Genomic DNA, 16812 nt, shown 5'->3' on the forward strand with positions numbered 1-16812 from the left:
ACTTAATTTTTTTAATTAAATTACTTACTTAATTTTTTAAGTTAAACCAACAATATTTTTTTTTCCCGGATGCATACTGTACAGCATATTGCTTTGGAAAAATATCCCACAATGCATTGCACTCAAAGAACTGTATTTAATACCAACTTCTTGATTCATTTCATTGGACTGTTTAGAAGCTTTTACACAAAACAAAATAATTGTAAATGATTTTTATTTCTGAGAAAACTGTACGCCACCCATGGAATTAAGCATGCATTTTTAACCTGCTACTATTTGAAGTGTCCATCATTGCATAATGTGGACTATTTTACTCTCTTCTAAGTAGACAGTATTCAGTATATACTTCACAATAGTTACATTTTAAGTGTAGTGCACCTTTGTCCATATAAATGCTGTTTTTTTTTACATACTGCACCTTCTCAAAGAAACATTAATGTCAATAGTCTACAAACAAAACAGTACTTTAGTGATTGATTGTATGTGATAAGTTTAAGCACGTCTCCTCCGTAGTGCACAGGCTGCTGTGTGAGTGTTGAGTGGTAAAGGTTGAGCTCAGCAGGAGGCAGATGCATGTCTGGGCATCAGACTCTGCTCCCAGGCCTGACCTCTGTAGGGTTGTCACTCGCTCGAGGGTTTAATTCACACGGGTACGGGGCTCTCTGGAGCTCTGCCGTCACCACCGGTATCTCCTGTTTCTCCCATTGGCCCTAAGAGAAAAGACTTGAGCGTTAATATGTAAAGAATTTCAGTTCAACCTGAGGTGGCATTTTCTCATTAGGTACGGTTACATTGACTCATTTTTGTCAATCCAAATGAATCCAATTTCAAAGTTGTTTATATGAATGTACAGTTTTTAATTTTATTCATAATGTTACCCAAGCTTTCGAGGACCGACATTGTTTGAATCCCTGTTCAAATGTATTCATTTCTTTTTCATTTCAAAATTTTTACAGATTTAATTTAAAACTGTTGCAGAAATGGACTTTAATTCAGCACGGATGCATTAAATCGATCACACGTGACAGAAAATACATTTAGAATGGTCTTTTTATTTGTTTCTATTTCAAATAAATGCTGTTCTTTTGAACTTTGTAAGATTCCTTAAAAAATGTATCAGTACTGTTTATACAAAATTGTAAAGCAGCACAACTCCTTTTCAACTCTCAATGATAACTTACATACAAATTTGCGTTTATGTCATAAGTAATATGTATGTACATGACACACTATGCAAGTGCGGCAGTCAAATTTAAGATTTTCTTTATTGATTTTCGATTTTATATATATATATATATATACAAAGTATATATATATAAAATTTCCGGATCTGATTTCAGCTTTTTGTTTGTTGAAATACTTTGTATAATATTCTAAATGTGTCTTTGAAACATAATGAAGGTGCTTTAAAAACTTGCAACAAAGAACTCAGGAAAAAAAAAACTGTAAGAGCCTGGAAAAAGTAATGCAAACGTAATGTAACTTTTACATTATTAGTAACTTTTTAAGGGAGTATCGCAATATTGTTACAATGTTGTAAAAGTTGCTTTCCCCAATATTGGCCATTACCCTCCACTTATTCACGATGGTAAAATGAATGTATGAATTTATCCACACTAAACAAATAACTGCCAATATATAAGAAGAACTTTGTAGATTTTTAAGAAATATTGCTAAATCTCACTCTGTTCTTCACTTATCTCAGTTTTGATTAGAATACACCATGAAGTTGGGTGGTTCACATGAGGTATAGCCACAAAAGTTTCAATATACACATCCGAATCTAAAAATTCTGCATAAGCATATGGTCTCGTATTACCCTCAGTTGGAAATGAATGGCTTCCAGTTTGTCTGAGATAGTGAAATGGTGGCTTAAATGTTGTGCTTACGGGGAAGAGCTCAGCGGTGGATTGGTTGCAGTGCATTGAGATGGGGGAAGTGATGTAGAGGGAGTTCAGCACATCCCCGCTGAAGCCGTCCCAGGTAATTGAAGAGAACTGCTCTTCCACGGTAGTCTGAGGACAACTGCAACTCTCACGTCCTTGAAACCTACACAGATGGCAATACAGCAAAACTTGGTAGACCTTTCCACCCCTAAAACATCTCAAGAAGGGGTAATTTGGTTGCATATAGACACAAAACCACTTTCATAATTCGTCTGACCCCACAACAATGTTGCAAAATTGCTTTTTTTAAAGCTAGAAAATGCAATTTGCCTGTGCAAAATTGGTGAATACAAATGTCATCGCCTTCCCTTTGTTTATGCATTGCTGAAGAAAACTCATTTCTGTTTTTCCAACTGAATTCGTACAGGAATTGAAAGTATTCCTCTTGTCCTCGGGCAGTTAGTCTCAAAACAAGACATTATTTTCAGGTATGCTTTTGTTGTTGTAGCCTGACTGGGTCAGAGCGGTGTGACACTTAAAGGTTTTCAAGGTTTTCTTCTCATTGTGAGGTAATGGCTGTCTGGAATGTGTTAGACGCCATACAGGAAGGTCAGGTTTGGTGTTTTTGATGGTTAGTTTAGTCTGAGTAGATGTTTTGTGGACATGTGGTGTACCTGTTGATGAGACTGAAGTATTTCTGCAGGTAATCCAGGTCAACATGGCTCTTGCACAGCTCCAGCTGTGTACGGGGATAATAATGGACGTAATTGACACACATCTCGTCCATGATCCCAAAACCACCCTGCGGAAGAGAGAAAACAAAGACATTTGATTTGAAGTGAAGTAAAATGTTTGTTTCTCTCACATAAAGCAGTGGTGTAACACACACCGCCACTGAGTGGACTCTCACTGGACCCAATCCGATGGATGAGTCTGGGTTTGGCGATTGCCAGGAGAACGGTACTTGCCTGACTGCATTGTGCAAAGTGCAGAGTGTAAAGTGTGGCTGTTTTTCAGGGGTTGGGCTTTGGCCCTGAGTTCCAGTCAAAGGAACTCTTAATGCTTCTGCATAACAAGACATTTTGGACTTTGTGGGAACAGTTTGGGGATGCCCCCTTCCTGTTCCAGCATGACTGTAGTGCGCACCAGTGCACAAAGCAAGATCCATTAAGACATGGATGAGCGCGTTTGGTGTGGAGGAACTTGACTGGCCTGCACAGAGTCCTGCCCTCAACCCGATAGAACAGCTTTGGGATAAATTCGAGTGGAGACTGCGAGCCAGGCCTTGATAACAAGGTTTGATAACATAGTCAAGCAAAAGGCTACTCATATAAGTTACCCTTGTGTCTGACATTGTAAAGAGCGATATCACTGTGCAGCGTTTACCACAGTAAGTTGGCCGAGTGAATCTGTGAGCTGGCGTGAGTGGAGGCAGGGCTGATTAGCATATTCATGGATCCGCGTGTATTAAATGAAGCAAGGATGTAGAGTTACATTTAAGCTATTTTAAGGCATGAGGGGGGAAATGTCACAGGAAAATACATTTTCATGTAATTTTTGTGATCAAAAATTAGTTTTAAAGGATACAATTATTGACTACAGGGGGGCTTTAATTTGAGCAGAGCAGAGTAGACCAATAACAGACTGGGCCATCTGACCAATCACAACAGACTGGGTCATGTGACCAATCACAACAGACTGGGTCATCTGACCAATCACAAAAGACTGGGTCATGTGACCATTCACAACTGACTGGGTCATGTGCCCAATCACAACAGACTGGGTCATGTGCCCAATCACAACAGACTGGGTCATGTGACCAATCACAACAGACTGGGTCATGTGCCCAATCACAACAGACTGGGTCATGTGACCAATCACAACAGACTGGGTCATGTGGCCAATCACAACAGACTGGGTCATGTGACCAATCACAACAGACTGGGTCATGTGACCAATCACAAAAGACTGGGTCATGTGACCATTCACAACTGACTGGGTCATGTGACCAATCACAACAGACTGGGTCATGTGACCAATCACAAAAGACTGGGTCATGTGACCATTCACAACTGACTGGGTCATGTGACCAATCACAACAGACTGGGTCATGTGACCAATCACAACAGACTGGGTCATGTGGCCAATCACAACGGACTGGGTCATGTGACCAATCACAACAGACTGGGTCATGTGACCAATCACAAAAGACTGGGTCATGTGACCATTCACAACTGACTGGGTCATGTGACCAATCACAACAGACTGGGTCATGTGCCCAATCACAACAGACTGGGTCATGTGACCAATCACAACAGACTGGGTCATGTGACCAATCACAACAGACTGGGTCATGTGGCCAATCACAACAGACTGGGCCATCTGACCAATCACAACAGACTGGGTCATGTGACCAATCACAACAGACTGGGTCATGTGACCAATCACAAAAGACTGGGTCATGTGACCATTCACAACTGACTGGGCCATCTGACCAATCACAACAGACTGGGCCATCTGACCATCTGACCAATTACAACAGACTGGGTTGTAATTGGGTTGTAATTACTGGGTTGTAATTGATTGGCAAAGTTAATTCCTGTAACTTTGCCAATTACAACAGACTGGGCCATCTGACCAATTACAACAGACTGGGTCATGTTGCCAATCACAACAGACTGGGCCATCTGACCAATTACAACAGACTGGGTCATGTTGCCAATCACAACAGACTGGGCCATCTGACCAATTACAACAGACTGGGTCATGTGGCCAATCACAACAGACTGGGCCATCTGACCAATTACAACAGACTGGGTCATGTGGCCAATCACAACAGACTGGGCCATCTGACCAATTACAACAGACTGGGTCATGTGGCCAATCACAACAGACTGGGCCATCTGACCAATCACAACAGACTGGGTCATGTGGCCAATCACAACAGACTGGGCCATCTGACCAATCACCACAGACTGGGCCATCTGACCATCTGACCAATTACAACAGACTGGGTCATGTGGCCAATCACAACAGACTGGGTCATGTGACCAATCACAACAGGATGGGCCATGTGACCAATCACAACAGACTAGGTCAGTAATACCTATTTGCATATATTAAAGTCCCCGTGAACAGGAAGTTGCAAACGACTTTTCGTGCTGTGACGTATTTCAAAGTGAAACGGAATATTGAACAGAAGGCAGGGTTTCATTCTATCACTCCTCTCCATCTCTCGCTTATAGCAGACTAACAGTTTCCCAACTTGGGAAATGCTTAACCACTCCCAACCCAAGCCGTCAAACCTACGTACGTCATCAGAAAAAGACACCATTCCAGACCGGAAGTAACTTTTCAGAATTTAATTAAAGATTACCATGGCAAAAAAATGTTATTATATATACTTACTTGCACGGATTAATTGTTCACCACAAGACTAGTAATATGCGCTAACTAAGTAAATAGGTTCAATTTTGATTTCACTGCGACTTTAAAAGTTTACCTGGACGAATGACGAATTGTTTTCTATTTAACAGTATTAGCATTACATTAAATGTAATAGTTTATGAATGTGGGTTTAATTTAGCTCAAGCAGCTCTTTGTTAAATTTGTATTATAAACTTGTTATAATGTGCAGGATGATAACAATCTCATTCTGAGAGTTGAACTTGTTTGATTTCCAGCCAATCCATCTGTGGTGTCTAGATCCTCCAAATTCACATGAGAGAATGTATTTGAGTGCTCATGTCATTTTACATGTAAGCATATGCTATTGCTCAGCCTTACCATTGTAACTTTGTTCCTGTCTTCAGTGTTATACGTGCACTTTGTGATGAGAGCATCGCCCTATGGGGTAGACAAACACACAAAGCAGCAATCACACACGTTCACTCCGCTATTTGTAGAGCATGTTAGAATGAATGTCTCTTGGCAGGTTAGCATTAGATTGGCAGCCTCAGCCGTGTGTGGGTGCTAGTATTGACAGTCTAAATGCAGTAGATCTGTGCTTTTGTTGGTGGCTTGCTGGCTCCAGGCAATTCCTGTAATGTCTGCACAGCAGCGTCTCTCTTTCTCTCATCTGAATATGCCTCGGCTTTTACATGTGTGAAGAGCAACTTACTGGCAAAACAGTCACCATCTTCTTTAAAACACGGATAATCTGCACAAAAATGAAAAGGTTACCATTGTTAGCATTTGTTTGATTCTTACAATATGGATTACAAACCAAAACTGAATGCATCTGATTTTGTAGGCATAGCACCTTTCTGTGGCCTAGAGTTTTATCAACCGTATAGCAGTGCCCTAAAAATATATACAATAATATCCGATATTATTATGTTACTTTTGTGATTTGAAAAGGCCAGCACAGAAATAAATCAGAGCACAATCACTATTTAATTTAAAGGTTTTCATCACAGGAGTATGTGAGCATGAAGAATGGCGTGGGTGTGATGAACCCGTCAGCTGTTCAGGTATACTGCAGGGAAACGTGGGTAGTTGACACGTCTCAAGCAGGGAAGAGTGTGCTGCAGTCAATGTGACATGCTGCACGTCATCTGAAACTATTATAAACTGCATTCATAGAGGAAAATTACCATATTTATTTTTTAAAAATATTTGCCAACTGAAAAAAAAATGTTAATAAAAATAAATGGTATCTTAAATATACACTTTCCCTTCCCTCTGAGATTTTAGGTCAATACATAAATAATTTAAAGTGCCCCTATTATGTTATTTTAAAGGCTTCTGACCCAGTCTGTTGTGATTGGTCTTCTCTGCTCTGATTCTACTCTGCTCTGATTGGTCAGATGGACCAATCTGTTGTGATTGGTCTATGCTTCTCTGTTTGGTCAGATGACAGCAGATTTACCAAATTAAATACATCAATATGGCGGTATATTAAAAATTAATATCATAATAAAAATATACACCGGTTTTCGGTATGAACCGGTATACCGCCCAGCACTACGTCTTAGTTTGTGCTTATCTTGGTGAAAGCTGAGTACAAATCAGCATGAACTTTTATGTTGATCTACTCTTGTGTAATAGAAATCATCAAACAAACCCCCTGCAGTTTCTGGTTGGAGGGGATTGGTTGAAAAATAAGAGGGCTTGGTGATGTCAGCAGAGAATGAAAGTTGTTTTAGAGGCAGAGTTATTACATTATGATAAAATATTATGGGAAAACCTGGTAGTGAGTGCTGAAGTGTCTGTCCTCCTGCACCACTTCCACCTCTCTGCCTCCTCGCACCAGGACGGTTCTCACCCTGAGGCCGGCCAGATGAGTGTGTAACTGGGATGCAAATATATGTACACCTCCTGCTGGAAGAGCCTGGAGGACAGAAAAAAATTAGATTTCATCATTAATATTTGACTTTTTTCAAGAAAATAAGTGGTTTTAATGTTAGGGCGTTGCTGGGGTGTTGCTAGGGTGTTTTGAGGGGTTGCTCTTTGCAACTTAACCTCAACAAGCCACATGAATTGAACTATCATTCATGTTATAGTAGCCCATACAGATTTATTTGTTATAAGTTATACAGTATGCTTTCTTAAATAACAATGCTTTGTTTTTCACAATTGATCCTTTTGTTGATGAGCTTTTGCCACTGTGGGCTGGTTTATTAGACTTTTGTTACACCCTAAATGGGAGTGTTTTTCTTTTTTTTAGTAATTTAGATTGCATAATTTGTTGAAAATTGGCCTTTCAGGAAGCCACCCAATGTGTTTTAATTGAATTGAAAGTCTGAATGCAGTTAGAACTGGATGCTCTAGATTTATCTTCAGTCGCAGCCTTGGTTGAATTTATCTGGCTTGAGTGAAGTGCAGTATTTAGGAATGTTTGTGAGGATCCAGGACCGTCTGTGTGCACTTCTCGGTGCAGTAGCCAGTCAGCTGGAAAGAGCGCTGGCGGGGAGGAATGGCCATGACAGGAGTGTAGACTAGCCCGAGCTCCATGATGCCTGCGTCAAACCTCCTCAGAGATGGAGTGTACCATAAACGAATGCCTGAGGAGTCCCTCCGTTCTGTGACAAACACACACAGAACGAGTGATGAAAAGTTCTGCATTTAGAAATTAAAGGAATAAATCAGACTGAAGAGGAGTTTAGATGAAAGATGTTAGCATACTAGCATGCTAATCTTACACTTGCTGGAGTACAGTTTGTGAGCAGTATTCAAATTGGGTATTTCTTTAATTGCTACTAATTTTTTGCATAGGTGTTCACATTGTTGTTTTAAATGTGACCAATATTAGATTCCAGTGTGAATCCAGATTCCAGTTGCTTGTACAGTATATAGAGCTATCCTTCAATGGCTACCTTTCCCAACTGTCTTACTAACGTCAGGTATGTGACTCCCATGAGTGCAGAATTGTGACAAATGTTGATACAAAAGGGTGGAGGAGTATTATGGGCAAAATTAAACATGTACCAAATCATATTTGTATTATGATTTTTCATATTTTAAGATTTAAAGGCTCTGGGACAAGGGTAAAACAAAATAGTTGTAAACAAAAAAGGAGTAAAATAAATAATAATGACGTTTTTTTGTAATAATGACCATTTTAGTGTGACCCTCATGAAAAAATACCAAAGTTGTAGAAATATGTACACATTGAATACTTTGATCATATTAAATTTACAGTCTCCAACAGTGCAGAATGCACTCCATAATGCATTCCATGCAATGTATTCCATAATGCAATGCACTTTTGGACTGGCAAAGATAATTTAACTGCCACATGACCTCATTATAAGGTGTTTAAAACAATTTAGCATACTACTGATTGAAATTATTTCATAACGTCAACTTACCTTGGCGAAAGCCAAGTATAAATCAGCATGAAGTTTTAACATCTACTCTTGTGTAATGAAAATCATTTGACGTTTTTAATAAGAAAAAGTAGCCTATAAATAGTAAGTGTGTACTGTGTAATATGACTCATCATTTTCAACATAGCCATAAGCAACTGGGCTGAAGTGTGTCACATGGTTTGTGTGCCTATTGCATATACCTGATATAAGGAGAGGGTTGTGGTAATGAACTTCAAGACGAAGGAACCTCGAAGAACCTTCTCCTCCCAGAGGCAAACCAGCGTCGGAAGGGTAGTAGAACGGCTGTGAGTACAGACACAGAACTGTATATGAACTTTAATAAGATTGATCGTGGTGCAGTGAAGCGTCTTGATTTATGCTTTGCAGGCTAAAAGATATTTGAGCCAATGCACAAGAAGCTTATGCCAACTCCGGCTCAGTCAGAGCCAGAAAAGTCCTGTAGATCCATGACAGTTCACGACCATCGTTTTAGACTTATGAAGGATTGCAAAGTTGAAACCTAAACCCTTATCTGTTTCAGAACGCGTGTGCGAAGAACCGCTTTACATAACCGTCCTCCTTCCACCTCCAGTTTCTCGCCCCATTCCCGTTCCTCTATCACACTCTCCTGGCTCTCACTCACTCCCCCTCCTTCTCTCACAAGGCATTAAAACACATTTAAAAATGAAAAATGGGGGGGGGGGGGGGGGACTGCAATCTACTGAAGAAAAACATCTAAATTTTGCTACATAATCTCATCTCTCCAGCTTGACATTGGCAGCTAGCAGAACACATGATTTGTGTTTGTTGTACTCCCATGTAATCTCATTGCAGGCCTCTCTCTCTCTCTCTCTCTCTCTCTCTCTCTCTCTGTCTCTCAAGCTCGGCATCGGTCCTTGGCTCCATAACTGATTTATCAGGACGCCTCTGCTTTCAGATTGGCTCACAGCTCTGCTTAAAACCTTGACTGGCACCTACCTAGAGTGGGCGAATTGGTGCAGAAAAACCCATTCGTGTGCCTCCTAGAGATGCTGATAATCATATGTTCTGTTTTTAGCTCTCAAACTTAGCGCTAAAGAGGGAGAAACTGATGTAGAAAGTGACCTCTATGGATATGGTTCATGATGAAACATTGTGACATTTGTGACGAGATGTAGGAATACGCAGAAGTGTCAGAGCTACAGCAGGAGGAGACTGTAATTTCACTCTTTTCCTCATGTAAAAGCTATCACATGGCTTCAGGTGACTTGATACAATGCAATGTGTCATTTTACTGTTATTGTCATTTCTGTTGTCTTTTTTGAGGTTGACACTCCCTAATTTATTTTGATGTATGGGAAAAGGTCAAGGTGAACATATCTTCTTTTTGTGTTCCACATCACATCTATTTGATGTGCGTGTTTACATCTAGAAGATGTATTTTTTAAAGTGTTTGCTCATCGGCAATACGTCTATAGGACTTTTCCTGTCCGATGTCAAATAGACGTTTAGATGATGTTAATGTTTTAAAATGTATGTAAAACTGACATCTTAAAGACATCTATCAGATGTTAGTAAACAGTAGATGATCTTAACAGACATCTTGCAGACGTACGTGTGCTATCTAGGAAGCAAGCAATTGAGATTTTGAATGTCATGCTGAGTTAATGATAGCAAATCATTGTCCATTTTTAAGTGAACTGGCTTTAATTATACACTATGCAAATGCAGTATGTAGTTGCGTGTGTACCTCCGCCCCCATGGCCCAAGCAGCCAGAACATGTCGGCAGTAATTGAGTTTGCGGGGCTTCATCTTTGAATCGCAGGAGCCGCTGTATGGAGGGACGGTGTCCATCTGAGGGGAACATTCGAACACTTCGATGTGATGAACAATGGCTTCATTACCAGGAGTGATTACAGACTCGTACTGCAAAAAAAGATGAAGAGATATAAATTGCAGAAAAACAGGAGGGGGAAAATAAGTTACAAAACGTAAGTTTTTCCTGTGCGTTTTTCACGTACAATCCCTGTTCACAAGGATCTGCGAAAAAGACTAAAAACGTATTATTCATGTCAGGCCAGTAGTTGGCGATGTCATTTGTAAAGAAACACTACACGGCTATAGACTGAACACAGAGTACTCATGCACACGATGGCACCGTTTCACAGATTCACGTTTTTGTAGTTTACATGGAAATGATAACAGTATCGTTTTCAAAAATGTGCATTTTTAAACCATTTTTAAAAGTTAGCTTTTCAGGTCCTCAAAATGCAGCTCTTGTCATGTAAATGAATGATCAAAACGCATACATTTTCAGTTTTTTGTTGAAAACGATGTCATTTAAATGCCCCTAGTTACACCCTAGAGAGGAGTTTGTTTAGTAGGGGACCTTCATGCTTGCGTTTTTCTAATAATCATACGTTTTGTATGATTCACATTGTACGATTTCAAACGAAATCGCCACATATTTTCCCATGGAATCAGGTCGAATAAAACAGGAGAAACGTAGTTGCTATTTAGTTGCTTGCCGAAAAAAAAAATGAAGACTTAAAACAGTCCAGCGTAAAAGAACGAAGGATCTCAAAATGGACGTGTTTTTAAAAGTAGACATTTCTTACTGAAAACAATTCAATGAGACCTACTGAATGGTCAAAAAGTATAAATGAGTGAGTTTAGTATAAATGTTAAATGCTAAATGTTACTAGATGATGTCATGTACCAATTGTAAGCACTTTACATCGGTTTGCTCTAATAATCCATGCCCATACTATATTTTAATAAAATATATAGCCGAATGTCCAATAAAGCTGATCTCATTTACATATTTTCTGTCAGACAACAGAACGAGTATGATATAGTGACTGACTACATGTTAACCAACAGTCCAAAAAGTCACTAGATTTATGCCTTATTGGGGGAGAAAAAAAGTCTGAAAATAATTTTTTTAAAGCAGTGGCTGGCAACTTTTTTCAAGAACACTGCGAGGGAATGGCAATGGCAATACTGATAATTGGTCAGTAAGAAAATTCCATAATTATATTCAGATTCAGTTAACATCACTCTTGTGTAAGTACAAAAGTGTTTGACTAATTGGTCAAAGTGGCTCCAAGAGTTTCAAGTTACCTTGACAATGTGGTTCTTGGGCATGTTAGGCGGGAGCTGATAGATGTAGCACCAGTATGTCGTCTCCTGTGTGGGGATGATGACTTCAGGGGCCAGGACCTCCAGGGTGTGCACATCTCTCGGGAGAGTGAGGGACAGAGTGTCCGAACGCAGGAGCAGAACCCGCTGGACGCCAGGATGGAGACGGGAAATGTTGAGCTCATGCAAAGATAGGATCGGATGTTCCAGCAAGGCGTAGATTATGTGGACTGTGCCTTCCTGGAAATAAGGATTTTTTTGGTTATCATTTAATAACCCTTTGTGATGCTTTTCCAGACCCAAAACCCTTTGATATGCTTTTCCAGACCCATGTGACTCAGTAACGTGTTGGACGGAATGGCAACGATGATCCTTCTATGGAAAAGAGCAGTATGTATATTCTTCAAAACATCTCGTTCTGTATTTCACGGAAGAATGAAAGGGTTTGGAATGACATGAGGGTGAGTAAATCCCTTAGTCATGGTAGCGCAATTTATTTTTTGTCAGGAATGAAAATGAGGTTGTGTGAAATCGAATACAATGGGTTTTACTGTTGTTTAACATAATTGTTCATCTGACAAAACATCTTTCCGAGAAAAAAAAGAAAAGTAAAACTTTCAGTAGACAGAGTTGTTGAAATCACATGATCTGGACCTTTTTCTGACTATAGAGAGCACAAGTGCATTAATGCCCGCCCCCTTTTTCAGCTGGAAGTAGAGATTTTAGAAAAAATCCTCTTTAAAAAAAACAACAACTCTTCATTAAAGAGTTATAAGCCATGAACCAAGCCAATCAGCTCTGAGGTGAATCACAACATTGATTTGAAGCAAAAAAGTTTTGAAAATCGGACAAAATGACGAAGGTACACGACTGTGTACTTAATGGCTTTAGTGAGGGAAAGAACTACAATCCCATGAAGCTTTGCGAACAGCATTATCAAATTAAAACCGATAAAACTTCTCATGTACAAATGTTGATACATATAAAACAATATATTTTAAGTTTATTCCAATATATTTATAAAAATTTCAGACCTTACAGAGTTGGACTCAATTACACCATTCGCAGTTCTTCATAGGAGTGGGCGGAGCTGAAGACTTTATCTCTCATTGATTGCTATAATTTTTTGTACTGCACCATGGGTAATGTATTCTTTCACTAGGAATTCTGCTGTTAAATACAATTATTTTAACCCTCTGGTGCTCTTAACTGAAATTTTTAGGGGATTTTTTTAGGGGATTTTATGGCACTAAATTATATTTAACTGTATTTGTAATCCATTTATTCACTTTTTTCTTAAATGCTTTAGGTTTTTAAAAGTTACAAAATTTCTGTTTATCGTTATGAAGAATGCACAAATATATTTTTATATAAAATATATTTTTAAAAACATGTTTTATTCTAAAAATGCAAGAAAATCAAATCAAGGAGTTGTTTTCCAAATTTGAGCTTTGAAATCTTAAAAAAATTAGCTTTCAGTAAGAGTTTGTTTGTGCGCAGTACCAAAAGTTTCCACTAAATGAAATTCATCTCCCCTTCATTTCCATTGCAGTCATATTTGACCACGAGGAGCACAAGTGTGACTATTGTTTTTCAGGACCATTTAACCTTTTCGAATTATGTCCATTTCCATGTTTTGTTTTTCATTCTAAAAAAATATATATATTTCAGTCAAAAATGGCTAAAAGCACCAAATGGTTAAAAATAAGCTGAAATAATGCAGCCTGACAGCTTCAACAAAAGGAAAAACTATGGATAAACAACCTCGTAGCTCACAGTAAGTTTCCCTATAAATGGAGTTTTCCCTTTTCCTATTGCACTCTATTATCATGCAAATGTCTCTTTGTCACACTCAACCCCCTCTGCTCTTCTACATTCAGATGTTCAGTAACGTGCCTCTATGGTGTAGTCGTGTGGGTCGCAGGTGCTGAATGGTCTTTTGAAGAGCAGAAAGAAGCCTTCAGAGGACTGATGAGTCTCCAGAAGCTGATAGTCCTGTTGAGTGTCCAACATCACTCTGCCTTCATTATCACTCCATGCATCCTAAGAATATCACATTCAATCACAAAAACAAACATCAGCTTTGCTTCTCTATTTGAGGTCGGTAAGTAAGTTCATGTTTTAGAAATAGCTTGTTTGATTTATTTGAAACACAGTAAAAACAGTCACATTATTACCAATTCAAATAAGTATTGTATATTTGAATTAGCATTAAAACATTAAAATGTAATTTATTCATGTGATCAAAGCTGAATTTTCAGCACTCTAGTCTTCAGTGTCACATGATCCTTCATAAATCACTCTAATCTGATGATTTGATGCTCAAGAAACATTTATTATTATTACTATCATCAATGTTTTCTCAGGATTCTTTGATGAATAGAAAGTTAAAAAAGAACAGCATTTATTTGAAATATTTTGTAACATTATATATGTCTAATGTTTAATTGTTTTTTTTTTTTGTTTTAAAAAAAAAAGCTTATATATATAAGTAATATATATATATATATATATATATATGATTAATTTATAAACTACCCAACACAATCTTTGAAAATTAATTTACGTGTTAGTTATTTCATACAAAAATTAATGGTTTTTAGAAAAAGTTTTTAAAAAAGTGTTAAAACCGTCATAAAATATTTGTATTTGTACTTTCTTTACAGTGTGTTACTTATAATTGATTTTGAAAGTGTCCATTTTAACCAATAATTCTTTCATAATTTTCCGCCAGCCTACAATGCTATGAGTTGTTGTCAGTAACTCTTCTCCTGGACATACGCTGAGGGAGGCAGGGCGAGCAGCTGGCCATACAACATTTATTTAAAACGGACAGTACAGTGCAATCCAAAGGCAAAATAATGAAATAAATCATGCATAATGAATGAAGAGGGCCTTGACACACACACATGACCTTCCTTCAAACACTTTATTTGGGGTGCGGTGGGCAAAACCCAGATGTGAGCTGTTCCGCTCAATGTTATAAGGAGTGTTGCACTATACGGCTGAAGTGGAAGTGCATGGTGTGTGTGGGTGTGCTGTAGCCAGGCAATCATAACAAGATCTATAAAGCCTGACTGTTCAGACTCAAGAGCAACGGAGAGAGGTTGCTTTGACCGAGAGGTTAGAAATTCGTCATTAGTCGTTTATTATTAAACAACAAAAAAGTCGAGTACAATCTGAATTCTGTCTTTATTTATGTTGTTCCAAACCTGGATGACTTCTGTTTCTTCTGTGGAACATGAAAGATTATGTTGTTAAATGTTAAATCTCTTAATATTTATTTGTCCATAAATAATGGCTTTTGCAGCGTCGCCATAGAAGAACCATTTTTGGTTTCCCAAAGAACCTTTCAGTGAACATTTCTTAAAGGGATACTCCACTTTTTTTGGAAATAGGCTCATTTTACCACTCCCCCAGAGTTAAACAGTTGAGTTTTACCGTTTTCGAATCAATTCAGCCGATTTTCTGATATTTAGAAGAATATCAGTAACCAGACAGTTTCTGGTCCCATTGACTTCCATAGTAGGAAAAAAATATACTATGGCAGTCAATGAGACCAGAAACTGTCTGGTTACTGATATTCTTCTAAATATCATTCTAAATATCAGGCCACTCAACCGGAGGTAGCGTTAACGTTAATCCTGTCAGATCGTCCATCCATTGAGTGAGCGTGTACGTCAAAAAAACTTTTGCAAATAACAATCGTGGTCCTGGACAGTGAGTGACCGTGGACATTAAGATAAAATTGGATTTTCTCCAGTCATTGTTAAAAAAAACATGCTAACACAACTTGCAAACTAACGTTAGGGAAGCGGCCAGAGGGATTGTTCTGCCTCCACCTAGGCTCCGCCCACAAAAAAAACGTCACCATGTTTACTAACTGGTGAAACATTTATTAAAATTTCTTTTTTTATGCTCCACCAAAGAAAAAAAAGTCATGCGGGTTTGGAATTACATGGTTGGTTGAGTAAAGATGACAACATTTAATTTGTGGCTGAGCAATCCTTTTACCAAAAGAAAAACACTCATATTGACAAGATTCTACACTCTGTTGCGTCATTTTCCTGCTCATATCAAATACATATTTTATAAAACCACATAATCCTACACTATCCCTGGAGCACATTTCTAACACCATAAAGGAAAAAAAATATCATATAACCAAAGTATATGAGCTATTCTTACCCCAAAATAGGATTTTTGACCGTCATCCCACAGAAGGACCAAGTCAGCGTTGGTGGGCTCTCCCCGATCGGACATGCCCAGTAAAAGGCCGTGGTGCAGCTCTTTGACCTTCACCTCTAGATAGACCTCCTGGGTGGGATAGCTGATGTTCCAGAACAGCTCCAGCTGACCTGAGGGGTCTAAGGGAATGTGGTAGGCCAGGGGGGGTCTGGAGGGGAGCGCAGGGGCCTGATAGGAAGCCACCAAGAGCACCACCACAGTAGCCAAAACGGTGAGGTACATGAGGGTGACGTCTTGCAACCGCAGGTCTTGGTTGAGAAGACGCATTGCCTATGTTGTCTTCTATTTGAAGGCCCTTTAGTATGATGTTTTTGGGCTCAGTCACAAGTCGTGAAAAACCTCCAAGAAAATGGATTGTTCTTCTGTTGACTTCTTGAACCCGTCTCAGATGTGTTTTCTAGTTGTTAGGTGTCCACCGGTCCTCGTGTTGGTCCACTTCTGTTGGCTGTGGACTCTCTCAGGCTTTTAAGAGCACGACCCTGTGACAGCCTCTACTTTATCCTGGCTAATTCTATTAGCTGGGTTAACGAAAATTCAATTGTTTATTTTGCCCTCTGGTCAAACTTTTTTTTCCTCCAACATCTGCTTGTTGTGAGCGAGAAGGGCGGATTTCTGCAATGCTGTCTTTTTTCGTTTTCTATAGATCTATGAAAAATAATTTACGTCTTAGAGGGTTTGGGATGTTAGAGTGCAATAGATCATACGCATGTGAAAATTGCATTTGATTGGTTTACATTTTCCTGTT

At 38.9% G+C, this 16812-nt stretch overlaps 1 protein-coding gene across 1 annotated transcript; it reads right to left on the reverse strand.

The window, feature by feature from the left end:
- Nucleotides 1-89: 89 nt before the first annotated feature.
- Nucleotides 90-16501, reverse strand: dbh (dopamine beta-hydroxylase (dopamine beta-monooxygenase)). The gene is made up of 12 exons (XM_039676270.2): nucleotides 16008-16501; nucleotides 13716-13862; nucleotides 11802-12059; nucleotides 10428-10604; nucleotides 8899-9001; nucleotides 7743-7909; nucleotides 7075-7218; nucleotides 6007-6045; nucleotides 5673-5732; nucleotides 2561-2688; nucleotides 1890-2049; nucleotides 90-710 (listed from the first exon to the last, which is right to left on the reverse strand). Exons 1-12 carry the CDS (start codon nucleotides 16332-16334, stop codon nucleotides 585-587), a joined length of 1836 nt encoding a protein of 611 aa, XP_039532204.2. The 5' UTR covers nucleotides 16335-16501; the 3' UTR covers nucleotides 90-584.
- Nucleotides 16502-16812: the final 311 nt, after the last annotated feature.

The sequence above is a fragment of the Pimephales promelas genome, chromosome 23 (assembly GCF_988280905.1).
Source record: "Pimephales promelas chromosome 23, fPimPro1.hap1.1, whole genome shotgun sequence".
Taxonomy (NCBI): domain Eukaryota; kingdom Metazoa; phylum Chordata; class Actinopteri; order Cypriniformes; family Leuciscidae; genus Pimephales; species Pimephales promelas.

Bases quoted from the DNA above. Each gene is read 5' to 3' on its own strand.
- dbh (XM_039676270.2), bottom strand. From the start codon at position 16,334: ATGCGTCTTCTCAACCAAGACCTGCGGTTGCAAGACGTCACCCTCATG. The intron at 12,060-13,715 runs GCACGTTACTGA...CCTTATTTCCAG, and splicing joins CACACGACTACACCATAGAG to GAAGGCACAGTCCACATAAT. The intron at 6,046-7,074 runs GTTTTCCCATAA...ATTTTTGTGCAG, and splicing joins ACTTCAGCACTCACTACCAG to ATTATCCGTGTTTTAAAGAA.